The following is a 20,341-nucleotide window of genomic DNA, read 5'->3' as shown; positions in this document are numbered from 1 at the left end:
CCCACTTTCAGTTCGGGCTGCTCTCGTGGCTGTTTTTAAGTGACCCCCTTTACGGTCACCAAAAGTTGATGAATATTTTCTTCCCAGAATGTCTCATTTTGTTCGTGGGAGCGTTCTTGTTCTGAACTAAACGGATTTATTGTAATAGTTGACTCATTCTGGTTTGAATTAGAATTCAGTGTATGAAGCAGTCCTAGACATTGAATGTAAGCCCTCTGAAGGTGGAGGCCTGTGTCTTGACCTCTTTGTGACCTCTCTTCCTATAGCTGTGTAGTCAACATGTCGTAAATGTTTGGAAAATGGAACCTCGCGTCTTAAAGAACTGTTCTAGAACGACTAATCAGAATCTCATTATTTTTTGCGGTAAAGTACACTATGCTACGGAGGCATGAAAACCACTAGAAAGAACATTTCTGAGGAAGCCCTGTATTCAATGATAGAGAATCTTCAGCAGTGTTAATTCAACTTGGAAGATGGCTTCTTTGCAAAGGAAAGGAATGCAGGCAAGGATTCTCAGCTCTGAAGAGGAGGAGAAACTGAAAAGAGATCAAGCTTTGGTGTCTGAATTTAAACAGCAAAAACTGGAAAAAGAGGCTCAGAAAAACTGGGATCTTTTTTACAAAAGAAATAGTACTAATTTTTTCAAGGATAGACACTGGACCACCAGAGAGTTTGAGGAGCTAAGATCATGTAGGGAGGTAACCTGATATTTCCTATTATCCTACCTATTCTTCACTTAAAAAATATGTAGAAGAGGTGTGCTTCATTGCATTCCTTTAGGGAATCTGAAATAGAGAATTTTTAGAGCTTAGCAAAATGCTTGGTGTGTTAGAATAGAATTAGACTGGGCTTAAGTAATTTTAGCAATTTCTGGGTTTATTCTGTAGGAGAGAGAATATTAGTGGTCGTTTTCTATTTAAGGTTAATCTGAAAGCTGTAAATACTAAATATTCATGCTGAGTGGTTTTCAGTGACAGGTTGAAAATAATAATAGTAGTAGATAATGAACCATGGCCCATATCTAAGAACTTTACCTGTGTTCTTTCATTTAAACTTTATACTAACTCTGGATATAGTAGTAGTATCCCCACTAGCAGGTGAAATTGATGCACGGACCTGCTTATAGTGATTTGCCCAAATAATAGAATACAGGGGCAGAAGAGGATTTGGGGTTTGAATACAAGTAGTGTAGCTCCAGGAACTGTTCAGTAAGTCATTATGCTGGGCTTTTTTTCTCTGCAACAGACTGCTGTGCCAAATGATGACAAATGAGGTTCTACTATTAACTTTAGCATACTCTCTTGTTTATTGTCTGCCCCATGGTATGAGAGGCTTTGTGGACCCTTTAGTTTGGTTTGTTTCTTCATTATGGAAATGTAATATATGGTAATTTTGAGTTCTCTTTTCCCAGTTTGAAGGTCAAAAATTGACTATACTTGAAGCTGGTTGTGGGGTTGGAAACTGTTTATTCCCACTTTTACAAGAAGATTTGAATATCTTTGCCTATGCCTGTGATTTTTCTCCAAGAGCAATTGAATATGTTAAGGTTAGTGTACCGTCTATGTATTCTCCTATGTTTCTATTAAAATTTTGATCTATCCTCTGTGTTCATTTGTCTAATTCCAGTTCTCTCCCGGGAAATAGCTGGCCATGTAATTTTAATCACTGTAAATGTAATTTTCCTTCCACATATAAATAACAGCATAATAGAAACACAGCTTTACTCTAGAAAAACAGGGAAGATACCATAACAATACTGATATGCTTCACATCTTTTGTTTTATAGACTCCTTTGCTGAACTAAATTATAGATACCAGGATTCACTCCCTCCAAAATAGGGCCTTTTCCTACACAGCCATAATTAGCTTATAATACCCAACAAAAAAGCTATATCCTCTAATGTCATTAATACCCATTCCAGATTCAGATTTTCAAATATCTAGTTCTCTATCAACCTTTCATAGTTTTAGCCTTCATTAGATTTAAATATATATATATATATATATATATATGTTATCACATTTAGTATAACTTGGTTTCTTTACATTATTAGATCTTGCAGTTTTTCATATTGATACATATAGATTACAAGATTGTATTTACCTGTTATTGTCTTTATGGCTGTTTTAATCCAATCAAGGACTACCTCTTACACTTCCATCCTTAGCTTAAAATAATTTCTACCGTGCCCCTATATTTTCCCACACTGATAATTGAATTTTTGGACAGACCAAACCAATCCTTCACATTCCAAATTGGTTTCATTGGTTTTTTTGTGTGTTATTTAATTTGTTCCTCTATATTTCCTGTCATCTAATAGGTAAAATATTTTTGGCAAAATATTTTAATAGAAATGTTATATATTGCATAACACATCCTGTCAGGGGGTAGTAAAGTCTGATAAGTGATACTAGTTTTAATCACTGGGTTAAGGCAGCAACTGCCTAATTGCCCTGTTGTAATAATATTTAATTTACCTTTTGCCATTAATAAATATTTAGGGACACTTGGCAACATGCAAATATCTAGTTCTCCATCAACCTTTCACAGTTTGAGCATTCATTAGACTTTTTTTAAAAATAGAGGTGATATCACATTTAGTATAACTTGATTTCTTTACTTATTAGATCTTGCAGATTTTTATGTTGACAGGTAGATTATAGGATTGTATTTGCCTATTATAATATTCCATGGAATGGGTATGTCATACTTTAACAATTATTCTGTTGATGTTCACTTAAATCATTTCTAATATTTTTCTCTTATAAATAAGATTAATGTGACCAGCATCATACAGGTGCTTCCTAAAACACCTGTGTACACATTTCTTCATTGTAAATAATGAATAAAACAATTCTTTAGAAGAATTTAAGAAGACTTCCGGGAAGATGGCGACCGAAAAAAGCGGGGCTTAAGAGCCCCGCTAACAACAAATCTCCATTACCACAAAATCAGCGCCTTTCAAAGCCAGAAAACAACATCACCAGAGAAACAAAAAAAATCACCAGGCTCCAGAGAGAAAGCGGACTGAGAACAGAGCCACAGAGGAGATCCTCACGCCCGAGGACGCGGCAGCAGGGCCATACTGCCGGCGGCAGCGGCGAACTCACGGGACGGCCACAGCAAGCCGAGGGGAGCCGCTGCGGAACAGCCAGGCGGGATTTCTCGGCGCAGAGGGCATCTAAAGCTTCCAGTGGCTGAGCTCAGCACACGCTGCAGGGATTCAGAGTGGAAATCAAAACCAAGAAAAAAAAACGCCAGCCCCATAGCCGAGGGCGTAGCAGCGGCGCCATATTGCCACCGGCAGCAACAGCCCCGAATTCACCGAATTCAGTAGAGCTACATCTGCGTACTCAAGAACAGTGAGTCAAATTGTGGGCCACAGCGGAGAAATCCCAGTACTGTACTCACTGGGACCTGACCCATTGGGAGAGGGGCAGTGGCAGTGATATCACACCATAGGAGAACGTGCAACCTGGCACCCCCCACAGTCTAAAGCAGCCTCTATCTACTCTCTGGGTCGGAGACTCTGTGATACAACCCAGTAAAGGAGTAGTGGGGTCTGAGATACTACTGACTCGAGATCCAGAGCACCTTAAGTGAAGTCATAGTGACCCAAGGGAAGAACCCAGAGAAGGCACAAACTTCCTAAATCATGGGAAAGAGGAATAATACTGGAGCAATGAATGCTCACAACCCCACAACATCAGAACCCGATAAAACAGAAAATCAGAGATTTCTAGAAGATCAAATCAGGAAAATAACTGTAGAAATAATAGAGGTGCTTCGAAAAGAACTCAGAGAGAGCCAAAAAGAGATAAAGGATGCTATTAATGAAGTAAAGGCCTCAATTCAAAGCACAAAAAACTGATTAGAACACATGGAGAACAGAATCTCGCTCTTAGAAGATGATCATTCCAAAAATGAACGCATAGTTTCTAATCTAGAAAAAAATATCCGACAGCAGGAATCTGATATTGAAGAAATATGGGCCCATTTTAAGAGAGCTAACCTAAGAATAATTGGAATAGAGGAGGGAAAAGAAAGTGATACCAAAGGGATCAACAATCTCTTCAAGGAAGTAATAGCAGAAAATTTTCCAGACATAGAGCAAGAGGTCGATACGCAGGTCCAGGAAACGTATAGAACTCCCTTTAGACAGGATCGGAGAAGAGGATCCCCACGCCACATAATTGTCAAAATGACCAATGTGGAAGCCAAGCAGAGAATCTTAAAGGCAACAAAAGCAAAGGGCCAAGTGACATTCAGAGGCAAACCAATCAGAATCACTCCAGACTTCCCAAACCAAGTTATGAGAGCCAGAAGGGCTTGGAGTAACATATTCCCAATTTTGAAAGAAAACAACTTCCAGCCAAAAATTTCCTACCCAGCAAAACTTTCTATCAAATTAGATGGAGAAATAAGAAGCTTCCATGACAAACAGAAATTGAAGGAATTTATGTCTTCAAAACCAGCACTAGAGAAAATACTCAAAGAGATTAACTACAAAGAAGAAATAGGTAACACACATCAGAACTAGAGAAACATGACTTTCCATCCAACAGACAACTAAGATTGGTTATCTGTGGAGATTCATTATATATGTTAGTCTTTTACCTATCTCTAAAGGGTATTGTTTGCCTTTATTGTTGTTAATTTTTAGGATTTCTAGTTGGAATATTAATATACCTTCAGATATAGCATTTGGGAATATTTTATCCCATTCTATTAGTAACTGTTAACTCTGTTTACATTGTCTTTGGATATACAATTTTTTTTTTATTTTTTAGGGAGTTTGTATACTCTTCTGTTGCCTGTGCCATTGTAATCATATCCAAGAAATCACTGCCAATTTCAATGTTGTGAGGTTTTATGACCCAGATTTTCTTCTAAAAGTTTATAGTCTTAAGATTTATATTTAGGTCTTTTATCTATTTTGAGTTAATATTTGTATATGGGATTAGGTAAGGGTCCAACTTTATTCTTTTCCATGTAATTATTATGTTTCAGCAATATTTAGTTAAAAGATTATTATTTCCACCACCAAATGTTCGTGGAAACCTTGTCAAAAATAACTTGACAATATAGGGAAGAATTTAGCTCTAGGCTTTTATTTAACTCCAATGGTTTATATATCTGCCTTTAGAATAGTACTACACTGTTTCAATTATTGTAGCTTTATATGGTTTGAAATCAGAAAATATACATCTTCTAGCTTTGTTCTTCTTCAAGATCATTGTGGGTACCTAGAGTCCATATTCCATATTAGGATAGATTTTTTTTCTGAAAAATAAATATATAAATATATGATAGTTTCACTTAAAAAAAAAAGAAAAGAAAAAAAATATTCTCTGGTAAGAAAGAAAGCAAAAAGAAATATTGAAATGTTATCTTTAAGTCATCAAAAGCTTGGTATCAGACAAATGAAACTGTTATGTGAGATTATCATTTTTAATTTTTGATAAATTGCTATAATACTAGATGTCAATCACTAAGCCAAGCATGGGAGGGAGGGATAGGGAGAGAATGGGGTGGGGATTGGGTGGGGGCTGACTGGGCAATGTGTGCATGTATGTCTACAAAAGTATGTATCCCACTATGATGTATGAATACAGTGCACCAATTAAAAATTAAAAAAAAAGAAGAATTTAAGTTTTAATAGATAATGCCAAGTTTCCTTTCAAAAAGATCAAACCAATATATAATTTCACCAATAATATAAAGATACCTCTTGGGGAGCCACCCGCCGCGGGGTTGGCAGACCAGAGAAGGAGCGAAGATGGCAGAGTGAGCCGCTTGTGGGCCATCTGGCCTCTCTGCCCAGGGAGGGCCGCCCCAGGGAGGCCCAGTTCGTCTTCTGGAACCTGCAAGGATCCTTAACACATAGGAAAAACATTTCCCTCGCCTTCAGGTGCTTTTAGAGTCATCTCACAGCAAAATTATGAACTCAGGATTTGGCAGGTATTTCTGTTGTCTTCTAGAGTGGATGGATCTGCTTCTTGTATTCAGCCACTTTCCCTGCTGAAATGTGGTTATCTTTCTACACATTACCTCCATGATTTGGAACAGAAAAGACTGCTTTTCTTTTTTTCCACCTCTCGGATTCAACACAGAGAAGCCCTTTAAAATGCAGTTATCCTGCTGAAATCTCCAAGGAGAAAAAAGCAACTCACTTGGGTCTTCTGCTGCAGTTTGTGTAATTATAAGAAAATTATATTGCAAGCTGAAGACCAATAATTAAAATTTGAGATAGGTGCTGGGATTGTGATATTTGTGAATTCCTTCCCTTTTTCCAAATAAGAAGATTTAATAAATTGCAAGTATGGATGGCTTCGAGGTTTTTAAAAAATGTCTTCCAGTTTTGGCAATTATGAGCACAGTTGAAACTGCAGCAGTAAATTGCAAATATTGATTATAGTTTGAAAGAGATGTTAACAAGTTACCTGGATCTCTAAATCCTGGCTCATCCTGTAACAAAGATTTACTGGACCGAAGCCTAAAGACGAGATACCAAGATTGATATCATATCTGAATGAACCATCACAGTGGCTATACTGATTCACATTTTTACATGGATAACTACATTTTTGGATCAAAGGAGGAATTTTTCTCTTGGAGAAGGAAGCTTTTGTTAATTTCTTTTTCAGAAGTCTTGGGGACGTTTGCTCTTAAGTTTTTTTCATTCTTCTAGAAGTACCAGATAGATTATGCAGCAGCTAACCCTGTGAGTGCGTGTTTGTATTTAGTTGAAAGAGTGGTAAAAGAAAACACAGTTTTGAGTCCAGTGATGAAGCCCTGTTGACCTCCCTGAGCTGAGGGGCTGCTGTAGTACACAGTTCTTTCTCCTTTCTGAGGAGTCCTATATAGCACATGAGACTTTATTTTCCATGTGACAAGGCTGGAGGAAAAATGACAAAAGTGTTTTTTCAGTTAAGAAGATGTGATAGACCTTTAAAATATCCTGCCTTCAACATTGGACACACAGGAATGGAGGAAAGTTTCCATATAACTCCTTTCTCCTAAGAAGAAGCAAAAATATCTTATGTAGCACCATATGACTTTTTGACATTTTATATTACATAATTACTTGTTTTTAATAAGCATAAATTACTTCCTTCCACCCCCCCCAAAAAAAAGATACCTCTATTTTCTCAGCATTTGATATCAGTCTTTTTTATTTTTGCCAAAGTGTGGGCAAAAAGTAATATCTCCTTGTTTTGTTTTTTCCATATTACCAGAGATCTTAAAGACCTTGTCATACATGTAAATATAAATTATTTTTTCTTCTGCCAATGAGTTCCTTTATTCTACAATGTTTATTAAAAGCTTACATGCCAATACTGTTCTAAGCACTGAAGCTAAGCAGTAAACAATAAACAAAAATCCCCATCGATGTGGAGTTTATATTGATAAAAATTGTCCCTTCATAAGCTTTGCCCATTTTCTATTTGCTTGCCATTCTTATTTTTAGAATATTTTCTGGATACTCTCATATGTATGTTACAGACATTTCTTTCAGTTTATTTGACATTGTTAATGGTAGCACTTTCCTCACATAGAACTTAGGTCAAATTTATTAATCTTTTCCTTTTGAGGTACTGAGGTTTTATATTTAGTTTAGGAGTTCTTTACTCCTAGCATCTACACATAATCATCTATATATTATTTATAAATTTGTTATGTTTTTTTAGCTAATATGGAAATACTTGGCCATTATGTCTTCAGATTATTTTTTAGCTCTTGTTCTCTTTCTTCCTCTGAGATTCCAATTATATATTGTGTCATACCATTTGCTGTGGCCTCAAAACTCTTAAGTATTGCTCTTTGGGATATTGTCCCAGTTTTTTTCTTCTTTTTATTTTCTATTTATATAGTTTCTGTTGTTCTGTCTTCAGGTTCACTGATTCTTTTCTAGGCAGCAAGCATTCCAACTGATGAACTTTTTTAGAGGCATTATTCATTTCTATGGTCCTGTTTTTGGCTTTGGGCATTTATGTTTTCGTCTTTTTATAGTTTTCATCTCTGAAATTACCTACCTGATCTTGAATGTCTTCTGTCTTTTTCCATTAGAGACTTTAACATGTTAATCGTAGTTATTTTAAAGGCCCAGACTTTTAGTTCCATCATCTTTGTCATATCTGAATCTTGCTCTGATGATTGCTTTTTTTCTGGGATGTTTTTTCTTGCCTTTTAGTGTGCCTTCAACTTTTTTATTGAAGCTGGACATATTAGGGCAATAGACACTGAGGTAATAGGGTTTGTAATAATCTAGTCAGTAGTTGGGCTGTGTTTAAAGTTGTTGATATGGTTACCTGTGAGGTTTGTTGTTGCTATGGGCACCAAAAACTTAAAATTCCTCTGGTGTTTTGGCATTGGGTCTTCCCTTTGTCCTTAAGTAGAGTCTAACAAGAGATTTAGTTGGGTGTAAGAGATGGTATTATTCTATACTGCCCTGCCCCTCTTTGAACTGTTCCTTTTTGAACTTGTGTCAAGGGTGTGGCCTTCACCAGTGTTCTACTTTTATGACTTTTCTTGTCTATCCCTCTGACAGCTGCAGGGTATATCTACTTATGTCCTCCTCTATGCTGTTGACATCATTCTCCCTGCATATTGACTGGGTTTGAGTAGAATGGTTCTGTTCCCCCCCCACCCCACACACACACACATTCATATTCATCCCCCCCCCTCTCTCTTCCCCCTGGAATGATATTCCAGTGTCTTAGGCCACAGGCTTTGGATGACCTTTTCCCTGCATATTCAGTCTTTTCTCACAGGGTATGAGAAAAGGCCACCATCTTCAGAGGATAGTGACAGCCCTATCATTTCACACTAATGCCCATCCTAGCTACCACCATACTGGGGATGAACCCAGAGACATCTGCCATCAAGCTACATCCCCAGCCTTTTTATTTTTATTTATTTTTGTGGGTTTGGAGATGGAACCCAGGGGCATTTGACCTCTGAGATACACCCCCTGCCCTATTTTTTATTCTTTATTTTGAAACAGGGTCTCACTAAATTGCAGATGGCCTCACTAAGTAGCTGAGGCTGTCCGTGAACCGGGATCCTCCGGTCTCAGCCTCCCGAATGCTGGGATTACAAGTGTACACCACCACGCCCGGCTCTAATTTTTGAAATAAGGTTCTCATAAAGTTACCACCGCTGATCTCAAACTTGTGGTTCTTCTGCCTCGGCCTCATCACTTTGCCCCAGTAATGCCCACTCTTAATCTCCAGCCATTTGTCAAGTTTCCATATTGTCTCTCCAAGCTAGAGGCTTCAGCCTCAGGTAAGCAAGTTCTTGGGTCTTGTGTGTACCCAAAGACACTTATCTTTCTACAGATTTTGGGATGATAGTTCTATGACCTTTGTTCTCTGATAGGTTCACACAAAAAACTCATTATTTGCTGTCTTTCCAGCTATTTTCTTGTTGTAAGGATGGGAGCTGTCAATCCACTTCTATATATCCCTGAACTGAAACAGAAAGTCTTTTAATGTATCTGGTTAGCCAGTTGTGCCAATACAGTATATTGAATGAAAAATTCATTTTCCTACACTGAAAAGTATCACTTTTATTGTCTACCTTTTTATCTAACTGTCATCTTTGTCTATTTTTGTCATATAAAATACTAAGTTCTGCCAGGTGTGGTGGCACACGCTTGTAATCCCTGCGCTTGGGAGGCGGAGACAGGAGGATCACGCAGGTTCGAAGCCAGCCGTACTGGCTTAAGAGACCCTGTTTCCAAAAATAAAATGGGTCTGGGAGTGTAGCCCAGAGACCCTGTTTCTAAAAATAAAATAGGTCTGGGAGTGTAGCCCGGAGGGGTAGAAGGGCTTCCAGGAACCCCAGTACCACCACACAAAAAATAAATAAAATAAAAATACTAAGTTCTTTCTATCACATGCAAACACATACGCAAACACATACGTCTGCTTTGGGACTCTATTCTGTTCTATTTATTCTGATCTATGTATCATTTTAAGCCACATTGTTTTATTATTATACTTAGTAATATGTTTTGATGCCTGATGGTCTATCTTCCTCATCATTTTTAAAATTGACTTTAGAGCTGGGCGTGGTGGCGCACGCTTGTAATCCCTGTGCTTGGGAGGCTGAGACCGGAGGATCGCGGTTCACAGACAGCCTCAGCTACTTAGTGAGGCCCTCTGCAACTCAGTGAGACCCGGTTTCAAAATAAAGAATAAAAATTAGGGCAGGGGCTGTAGCTCAGAGATAGAATGCCCCTGGGTTCCATCCCTAGACCCACAAAAAAAATAAATAAATAAAAAATATAAAATCTGTTGGGATTCGATTGAGATTGCTTTCGGATAAATGAAATTATGAGTAAAATTGACATATATTCAATATTGAATTTTCCCACCCAATAACTGTATATATCTATTCAAGTCCTCATTTATATAAAGGAAAGGTTTAATATCTTTCTTCATAATACTTTTATATATGTGTTGAAGTCCACCAACCAAAATATACCAGGTACACATTTGTAGCATAAAGAAAGAAATTAAGTTAGATTTATTTAGCATGTTGCATCAAGAGAAAATAAACCCCAAAATAACTATGGAAGCATTCCAGTAGGGGAATTGGAAGGATTTCCCATAGAGTTTAGGTTTGTAGTGGATGGTTCAAGAAAGGATTAAGGAAGCAGAGGTCAGCTTTATATTATCCTTTTTTTGTATGATTTTTTGTGTGGGGGGGGTGGAACCCAGGGGCATTCAACCTCTGAGCTACATCCCCTGCCCTGTTTTTTATTCTTTAATTTGAAACCGGGTCTCACTGAGTTGCAGACGGCCTCACTAAGTAGCTGAGGCTGTCCACGACCAGCAATCCTCAGGTCTCAGCCTCCTAAATACTAGGATTACAAGTGTGTGTCACCACGCCCGGCTTTTTCTGTATGTTTCTAAAATGCTCAATATTGAATATGTGATAATCTGTCTTTTCTCCGCAGTTAAAAATGACTTACTAAAATATCTTGCAATATCTTCAGTAGCAATATTGAATACTATATGCTTTGTATGTGATCGATGCATTACTCAGTTTTACCCAATAATAATACAGCTTTCGTTTCTATATAGCAGTACACAACTAGAAGTAGGATCTCCTTTTGATGTTGTATGTTTCTGTATAGCAACATAGTGGTTGCATTAGAATTCTCTTTTGGTTTTCCCCTCTCTAGCAAAATCCTTTATATGACACAGAGACATGCAAAGTATTCCAGTGTGATCTCACTAAAGATAACCTTCTGGATCATGTGCCCCCAGAATCTGTGGATGTCGCCACTTTGATATTTGTGCTCTCAGCCATTCACCCCGATAAGATGCACCTTGTCTTGGAAAACATTTACAAGGTCAGTGACATGGGTCCTGCACTTGAGGTTGGACATCTTCTCCCTGTGCTTTCCTTCTTTCGGAAGCTCCTGTACTGCTGAGTCACAGACTCCCGTTCTCACTATGTAGACTGTGTCGTCAGTGTATGGGAAGGAGTCAGAGCTCAGCCAGCCTGAAGCAGGGATGATTTTGCTGCTATGTGGTGTCTGTGGAGTCATGTTCTAGGTGAGAAGAAGTATTGTTCAGTGATCAAGAGCAGTCTTAAGTCAGGTACCTAAATTCAAAACCTGATTTTAGCCAGGCGTTGTGGTGCACGCTTGTAATCCCTGTGCTTGGGAGGCGGAGACAGGAGGATTGCGTAGTTTCAAAGCCAGCATCGCTGGCTTAAGAGACCCTTTTCTAAATAAAAAAATATAAAATGGGTCTGAGAGTGTAGCTCGGAGATAGAAGGGTTCCATCCCCAGTACCACCAAAAAAAAAAAAAAAGAAAAGAAAACTGGTTTTACCACTTAGGCAAATTCCTTTACCACTCTGAGCCTCAATTTCTTTTCCTGTAGAATGCTGAGATAATAGCTCTGAGATTATACAACTTGAGGAAGATTAAATAAGACATAAAGTGCTTAGCACAATGCCTAGAACATGGTAAGTACTCTTTAAAAGTCAGCCATTTTATTTTATTTATTTTTTTTATTACTGGGGCATTCTACCTCTGATCTACCCCCAACCCTATCTTACTTTTTATTTTGAAACAGGATCTTACTAAGTTGCTGTCTTGCTAAGTAACTGAGACTGGCCTCAAACCTGTAATCCTCTTGTCTCAGCTTACCAAGTACTAGATTTACAGGTGTGTGCCACCACGCCCCTCTAAAAGTCAGCCTTTGTTAATGTGCTACTATTACCACTATTGCTGTTAGGATAGGGGAGCCCAAACTATCCTTGCTATTTAAAGGCTACTATAGCACTCAGGAAGTCAAGCTGCACTCATTAAGTCATGTGATGCAAGACAAGCCATATCATCTTCATCTCTGTGTTCCCTGGTCTGTAAAATGGAAGTGTCTTAGAAACAATGTGAGATCATGAATGAGGGTACTTTGTGAACTGCAGTGGAAGCTCTCTTATCAACATAAGCAAATTGTTACAGGGTTGGTAAATTTTAAGTATCAACTAAATAAAGTCTTTGAAAGTGGTATGTTCTTAAACATTTTATTACAACTTAAAATATATTAGTATTTTTTCATCATTCTCTCAACGCAGGGCTAAGGCCTTTTTATTTGGGTTTGGAGCCATTGGTCATTACACAAATTATACACAATAGTTTTAGTTATTTTTAAAGTGGAGCAAGACACTAGGCATGGTGTTACAGATCTGTGATCCCAGCTTCTCAGGAAACTGAGACGGGAGGATTGCAAGTTTGAAGCCAGCCTGGTGAGACAGTCTCAAAATAAACTCAAAAGGGCTGGCAGTTTAGCTCAGTGGTAGAGCACCTATGGATTCAATCCCCAGTATCAAAAATAATAATAATAAGGTGGATCAAGAATTTAACAACAGCCGGGCGTGGCGGCACACACTTGTAATTCCAGCATTTGGGAGGCTGAGACCCGAGGATCATGGTTCACGGACAGCCTCAGCTACTTAGTGAGGCCCTGTTTAAAAAAAAAAAGAAAGAATAAAAATAGGGCAGGGGCTGTGTCTTAGAGGTTGAATGCCCCTGGGTTCCATCCCCAGACCTGCAAAAAAAAAAAAAAAAAAAAAAAAAAAGAATTTAACAAGTTGGGCGTAGTGGTACATGTTTGTAATCCTAGCATTTGGGAGGCTGAGACAGGAAGATCACGAGATCACGGTTCATAGACAGCCTCAGCCACTTAATGAGGTCCTTTGCAACTCAGTGAAACCTTGTTTCAAAATAAAGAATAAAAAATAGGGCTGGTGTAGCTTGGAGGTGGAATGCCCCTGGGTTCCATCTCTACCACCACAAAAAAATAAAAAATAAAATAATTAATAACAATTGGAAAGTAATCTGAAGGTGGATTCTGTTTTTATCCAGGTTTTTGCAGTTTAATTTCTTACACCTAAAAGTTAAAGTTCGTTTGTTTAGCACTTCTTACTGAATCTTTCCCAAGTGATCAACTTGCTTTTTATTAGAAAATATAAGTGCTTCCTATTCTTGTTCATATCTCATTGTTATATATTCAATTAAAGTATAGAATTATAAATTTAGCCAGGTGTAGTGGTGCACACTTGTAATGCCTATACTTGGTTGCTTACATTTATAACTAAATGAATGCTAACTTTCCATGAAAAAAAGTAAAAATAAAAGTATAACTTTGCTTTTTACTGTGTGTGTGGGCAGGGTGGTACTGGGGATAAAACACAGGACCATTCTACCTCTGAGCTTTACCCCCAGCCATATTTTATTTTATTTTGACACAAGGTTTCACTAAGTTGGGAGGGCTCACTTAAATGAATCTACAGACCCTGTCTTAGCCTCCCAAGTACTGGGGTTATAAACGGGCTTGCTAAAATTCACAGCCCCTCGGAGCACCGCAGACCTTTTGGGCCTGTGGACTCTAGAAGTTTCTGTTGTAGAGGAAGGCAGGGGCTGGTGCAGAAGAAGAGCATACAGGAAGAAGCAACAATGTTGATAATAGTCTAAAAGTTAAATCAGTTGACAGATTACGCTTATAATTCACAATTTATGTTATCTGTAGTTTTGTGTTTTCCTGAGGGTTCATATGCATGCAGTAAGTATCCCAATCTGAAGTGTGCCATTGGAGGGATTTTTCCCTCCAGTGCACACTCATGTAAACATTGCCTAGAATCAGAACACGTCTAGCATCTCCCCAGGCTTCCTAGTGCCCACCCCCATTCCTGAGACCCCAGACCACCACTTTTTTCTGACTTCTATCCTCATAGATCAGTTTCACCTATTTCTGAACTTCATGTCATGGAAACATAAGATATGTTTTCCTCATAGTTTTAGTGGTAGCATGGAATGTAATATTAAAAAAGGAAAAATGGCCGGGCGTGGTGGCACACGCTTGTAATCCCCGCACTTGGGAGACAGGAGGATTGCTCAGGTTCCAAGCCAGCCTTGCTGGCTTAAGAGACCCTGTTTCCAAATAAAAAATATAAAAATAGGTCTGGGAGTATATCCCAGAGGTAGAAGGGTTTCCAGGAACCCCAGTACCACCAAAAAAAAAATAATAATAATAATAAGGAAAATAAGGAAAATGAACTTGAATGATCTCAGATGATACATTTCTTTAATAGCAAATTCCACTTCAGTATCCCTCTCTTTGCTTTCCAAATTTTGTTGAAATTGTTTTTCAGCTTATCTGGAATGAATTTATAGCAACAGTCTGATTGCCATTTCTCACTGTCATAGTGACTGGCTCATTCATGTGCAATCATGGGTTTCATCAGGAACTTACTGGAGAGAGAAGCAGTTCTTGGCTTCTGCAACTTTGAGGCCAGCCTGAGCAACCCCAGGACTGCAAAATACTTACATATATACATACTTCCAAACCATCCTGTTGATGGGATAGGCTAGAATAAGATTTAATAAAATTAGTGCCCCCTCTAAGTTCCCTCTCATGTGGTATGTTATATAGTTTGAAAGAATTTTCACATAAAAAGCAAGTGTCACCATATGTATCACATTTCATTCTGAAAATCCTATTGCTGATTCCTTTCCAGGTAGAATGCTGATCTTTCATTCTGGGTGTGGGTGTGGGTGTGTTGGTGTTGCTGGGGATTGAACCCAGGGGCATTTTACCTCCAAGCTATACCCCTAGCCTGATATTTTATTCTTTGTGTTTGAAATAAAGAGTCTCACTAAGTTGTAAAGGGCCTCACTAAGTAGCTGAGGCTGTTCAAGAACCCAGATCCTCCTGTCTCAGCCTCCCAAGTACTGGGATTACAAGCATGTGCCACCACACCCAGCTTTGCCTTCTGTTTTTGAGACATCTGTCTACTCTCTGATATCTTATCTCTGAAAAGCTTTTGCATGGGACTCACACCTGGTCCTGATACAGATCCCCCCCTCCCAGGGCTGTCAGTTGTACAGCCTGAAGCCTTTTGACCTAGTGTGAGTCCTGACTCCTCCACTTAGTAGCTAGTGAGTGACTGTGGACAGATCACTTAACGCTCTTGGGTAGTTTCCCTCATCTCACATGAGAATGATATCAAAATCTTTCCTTTCACATTGAGTGGAGAACCAGTGAGAAAATGTCTGGCAAGCTGTAAAGTACTGGGCATGTGTCAATTAGGAACAAAGTGAGTGAGCTTGTCCTCATTGTAGTACAGTGAAACCAGAGACCTTTTGATCCTCAGAATAAGGAAATCAGCCTGAATCAGTAAAAGTTCAAAACTGGCATCACTTTTTTGTGTGTGTGCTATACTGGGGATGGAAACCAGGGGCATTCTACCTCCAAGCTACATCCCCAGCCCTATTTTATTTTTTTTTAATTTTTTTTTTATTTTTTGTGGTACTGGGGTTTCTGGAAACCCTTCTACCTCTGGGCTACACTCCCAGACACATATTTTTTATTTGGAAACAGGGTCTCAAGCCAGCGAGGCTGACTTCAAACCTGCGCGACTCCTGTCTCCACCTCCCAAGCGCGGGGATTACAAGCGTGCGCCACCATGCCCAGCTATTCTTTATTTTGAAACAGGGTCTCACTGTGTTGCAAAGAGCCTCACTATGTAGCTGAGGCTGTCCGCGAACCCAGATCCTCCTGTCTCAGCCTCCCAAATGCTGGGATTACAAGTGTGCGCCACCACGCCCGGCCTGGCATCACATTTTTTTACAGTACAATTAAATACACTTTGAGTAGTAGCAGGAAGCTAATAAAATGGTAGGAGGGCGTGCATTCATGAGGATAAGACTATTTGGTTTATTGTCTTTCAAGTTTTAAATGTATGACACTTGACCATTCCTGAGTGCTCAAGAAGTACCTCCAAGCTGAGTATAGTGGCATATGGCTCAGACAGGAAGATCACAGGTTCAAGGGGCAGCCTCAGCAATTTAGTGAGACTCAGCAACCTTGTGAAACCCTGTTTCAAAACAAAAAAATAATGATAGGAAAAAGGTCTGAGTGTGTAGCTTGGAGGTTGGATGCCCCTGGGAACGGGGTCTCTTAAGCCAGCGAGGCTGGCTTCAAACCAGCGTGATCCTCCTGTCTCCGCCTCCCAAGCGCGGGGATTACAAGTGTGCGCCACCACGCCCGGTGTGGATGCCCCTGGGTTTTAATCCCCAGTACCATGGGGGAAAAAATGTCGTCGGAGGCTCTTCCAAGTTTTACTCTTCCTTTCGTTAGTACACCCTTTTGTTTATGTTCTATTTATTTATTTATTTATTTATTTATTTATTTATTTACTTTTTGGTGGCACTGGAGTGCCCAGAGGCACTCTGTCTCTGATATAAATCCTCAGCCCTATTTTATTCTTTAATCTTAAAACAAAGTTGCTCTAAGTTGCTGAGAACCTAGGTAAGTTATTGAGGCTGCTCTCGAACCTGCAGTCCTCCTATCTCAGCTTCCCAAGTACTGAGATTCCAGGCATGGGCCACCACACCCAGCTTTCTTCCATATTATAGGTATGTCAGTCAGGCTTCTTTCATAATTACAATAATTAAAAAGTAAGCTATTTTAATTCCTAACTTGATCATATTGTATTTTATTTGGCTGGGCTCCCCAGAGTTACTTGCACCTTGCTTTTGTTTCTTAGGTGTTAAAACCAGGCAAAAGTGTCCTGTTCCGTGACTATGGGCTGTATGATCATGCCATGCTTAGGTTTAAAGCCAGCAGCAAACTTGGAGAAAACTTTTACGTTAGACAAGATGGAACCAGATCGTATTTTTTTACTGATGGTAAGATGAATGGGATCCATGCCTAAAATGTTTTATTCTTTGTTTCTGTTTACTTGTTTGCATTATGGCTGCAGTGCTGGTTCAGGAGGACTTGCAGCTGTACATAGCACACGTGTAACACTCTGGAGCAAGCTCTGATACACACAGGGTAGCCAGCACCTGGGGTGACAGACAGGCAGACAGCCCCCCGTGGAGAGCTCATAGGCCTTCTCTGGTGCCAGTATCTCAATGGTGAGACTGGAAGAACAGACAGCACCTGACATCCACTTGATACCCATGGGAACTCTACAGGGAAAGCAAGGAGGGCAGATCAGAAATTTCACCTTGTTTAGTCAAAATAAATAAGACAGTGTAATGCCATAAGGTTACTTTCACAGGTCACAAAGGCAACAGCCTTTTTGAATAGTGACTGGATCTATTTTTAAATATACAAATTTGCCTTAAAAGGGTATTTCCAAAGTTATTTTGAACAAGAAAATGCTGCATTTCAGTTTTTTACCTAATTATCTGGGCCATTAAATAATTTACCTTCTTAGTCTCTGTTTTTACAAACATTTTTATTTCTTGAAATACTCATTTAGATACTAAGATGAAACTAAAAGTGATTGTCATTAAAACTATAACATCACAAAAATGTTAGACAAAAATTGAAAAGATTTTAATGTTTCTGATTGATAAAATCTAAACCAATTATAAATAATTGGGAAGACACAGTTATGTCTGTTAAGTGCTTCATAGTACATTCTTGGGAATAATGCTCCTAGTCAGTCTTTATTTTTGCTACATAGCCATCTATTCTATTTGCTTCACTTAACATTTAAAAAGTTGAAATGTTAAACTCTCCTGTAGAGCCAGGCATGGTGACTCACTCTTATAAACCCAGTAATTGGGAGGCTGAGGCAGGAGGATTGTAGGTTCAAGGCCAGCCTCAGCAACATAGCAAGACCTTGTTTCTAAATAAAAAGGGCTGGGGGTACAGGTTGGAAATAGAAGGCCCCTAGGTTCAATTTTCAGTATCAAAAAAAAATTCCAGTAGACATATATCACCATCAGATGATTTTTTTTAACCCACTCTGGTCACAGATTTTCTATCTTCTGTTAGGATAAATAAAGTGTGTGCATGCATGCGTGTGTGTTACTTGAAATGAAACTTGGGCATTCTACCTCTGAGCTATACCCTCACACCTATTTTATTCTTTTATTTTGAAACAGGATCTCACTAAGTTGCTGAGGCTTGCTATGAACCTGTGATCCTCCTGTCTCAGCCTCCCAAGTACCAGGATTACAGGCATGTGTCACCACATCTGGCTGAGGTACTTATTAATAACAAATTGAGCATATTCAGACCTTGTTTGAATATAGCCACTGGGATTTTGTTCCTTTCTGCTCGGGGTTTTACATTTGGTAACTCCTTAATAACTCAACTTTTACTGATAAATTTGTTTAGCTGGAGGTTTCTATTTGGGTATAAGACCATGAGAAGTAGGAGTGTGTTCATTCAAAAATCTTTACATTTTTGCCAGGTGTGGCAGCGCATGCTTGTAATCCCAGTACTTGGGAGGATGAGACAGGAGGATCGCGCAGGTTCAAAGCCAGCCTCAGTTACTTAGTGAGGCTCTCAGCAACTTAGTAAGACTCAGTTTCTAAATAAAATATAAAATAGGTCTAGGAGTGTATCCTGAAGTAGAAGGCCCCTGGATTTCATCACCAACACTACCCAAAAAAAAAAAAAGTTTACATTTTAGCATTGACGTTTTCATTACCAAAAAAAAAAAAAAAAACAGCTGGGCGTGGTGGTGCACACTTTTAATCACAGCATTCAGGAGGCTGAGACGGGGATCACAGTTCTCAGACAGCCTCAGCTACTTAGTGAGGCCTTTGCAACTCAGACCCTGTTTCAAATAAAGAAGAAAAAATAGAGCTCATGGTATCACTTGGAGGTAAGAATGCCCCTGGGTTCCATCCCAGTACTGCAAAAAAAAAAAAAAGTCATGCTCAGCCCTCTGCCCCACCTCCTTTCCACTGCAAAGCAAAATGTGATGTTACCAAGACTTTGAGTGTTGTTGACTTATTTGTCTTATAGAATTCCTGGCTCAGCTCTTTGTGGACACAGGATATGAAGAAGTGGTGAATGAGTATGTGTTTCGAGAGACAGTGAATAAAAAAGAAGGTCTCCGTGTGCCAAGGATTTTCCTTCAGAGCAAATTTCGAAAGCCTCCAAAGAAGCTGGACCCCATGACCCTGGGCCTGGGTCACCCAGTTGGCAATTGTGTCTCCCTTTAAAAAGGAGTATTTAAAATCACTATTTTAGTTTATATATTTTTATATTTTAATTTTTTTAATGAACATATATAATTTTTGTATTAAAAAGGAGCAATGGAAAATCCAAATGAAATCCAAATGAAAGTAAAGAAAGTTTCATAGTTTAGCCATGTTGTACAGTTGTAGAATTCCACAGAGGAAAACAGCAGAACCCTTTGGCACTTCAGAGATCCCTGTCATTCCTCATGTGAGTCTGTACAAGTGTACCTCTAGGCATTGAGGCACACAACCTTGTAGGAAAATTAGGCCAGAAACTCAAGTAACACCCATATATATATTTAGCATAAAGGATTGTTCTCTTTTTCCAGGGTCTCGCATTTGCCCGTTTTCTCCCTTTTTGTTCACTGTGTGCCTCTTGAACGCCAGTGTTCCACATGCGCCACTTTTCCTGTCTTTGCTTGAGAACCCACCATGGCTCTCTGCCTGATTCTGACCTGTATAATCAGAGCCAGTTCCAAACCACACTGTTTGCCCTGGAAGAGCGAGGGGAAGGCCACCATTTATCCCCACACTCCACTTCCAGCCAGTGCAGTTTCTCTCAGGAGATAGCTAATATCTAGTTCAGAGTTGAATTTTAGGGCTGTGAAGGGGCATTAGAATGGACCGGGCCAACCAGGCATGCTGGCACGTCTTGGAATCCCAGTAACTTGGGAGACTAAGGCAAGAAGATCGCAAGTTCAGGGCCAGCCTGAGCAACTTAGTGAGACCCTGTCTCAAAATAAAAACAGTTAAGGATATAGTTTAATGGCAGAGCACCCCTGAGGTCAATCCCCAGTACCACAAAAAGAAAAAATAAATTAATAA

At 39.1% G+C, this 20,341-nt stretch overlaps 1 protein-coding gene across 1 annotated transcript; it reads left to right on the top strand.

Moving 5' to 3' along the window:
- Positions 1-473: 473 nt before the first annotated feature.
- On the top strand, positions 474-19,346 carry METTL6 (methyltransferase 6, tRNA N3-cytidine; the record flags this gene model as incomplete). Its single annotated transcript, XM_080715279.1, has 4 exons — positions 474-698; positions 1,412-1,546; positions 11,196-11,366; positions 19,299-19,346. 4 exons carry the CDS (start codon positions 474-476, stop codon positions 19,344-19,346), a joined length of 579 nt encoding a protein of 192 aa, XP_080571405.1.
- Between the last annotated feature and the right edge of the window lie 995 nt (positions 19,347-20,341).

Source organism: Muscardinus avellanarius, assembly GCF_963383645.1.
Source record: "Muscardinus avellanarius genome assembly, chromosome: 18".
Taxonomy (NCBI): domain Eukaryota; kingdom Metazoa; phylum Chordata; class Mammalia; order Rodentia; family Gliridae; genus Muscardinus; species Muscardinus avellanarius.
This window is presented reverse-complemented; position numbering and strand designations above follow the sequence as displayed.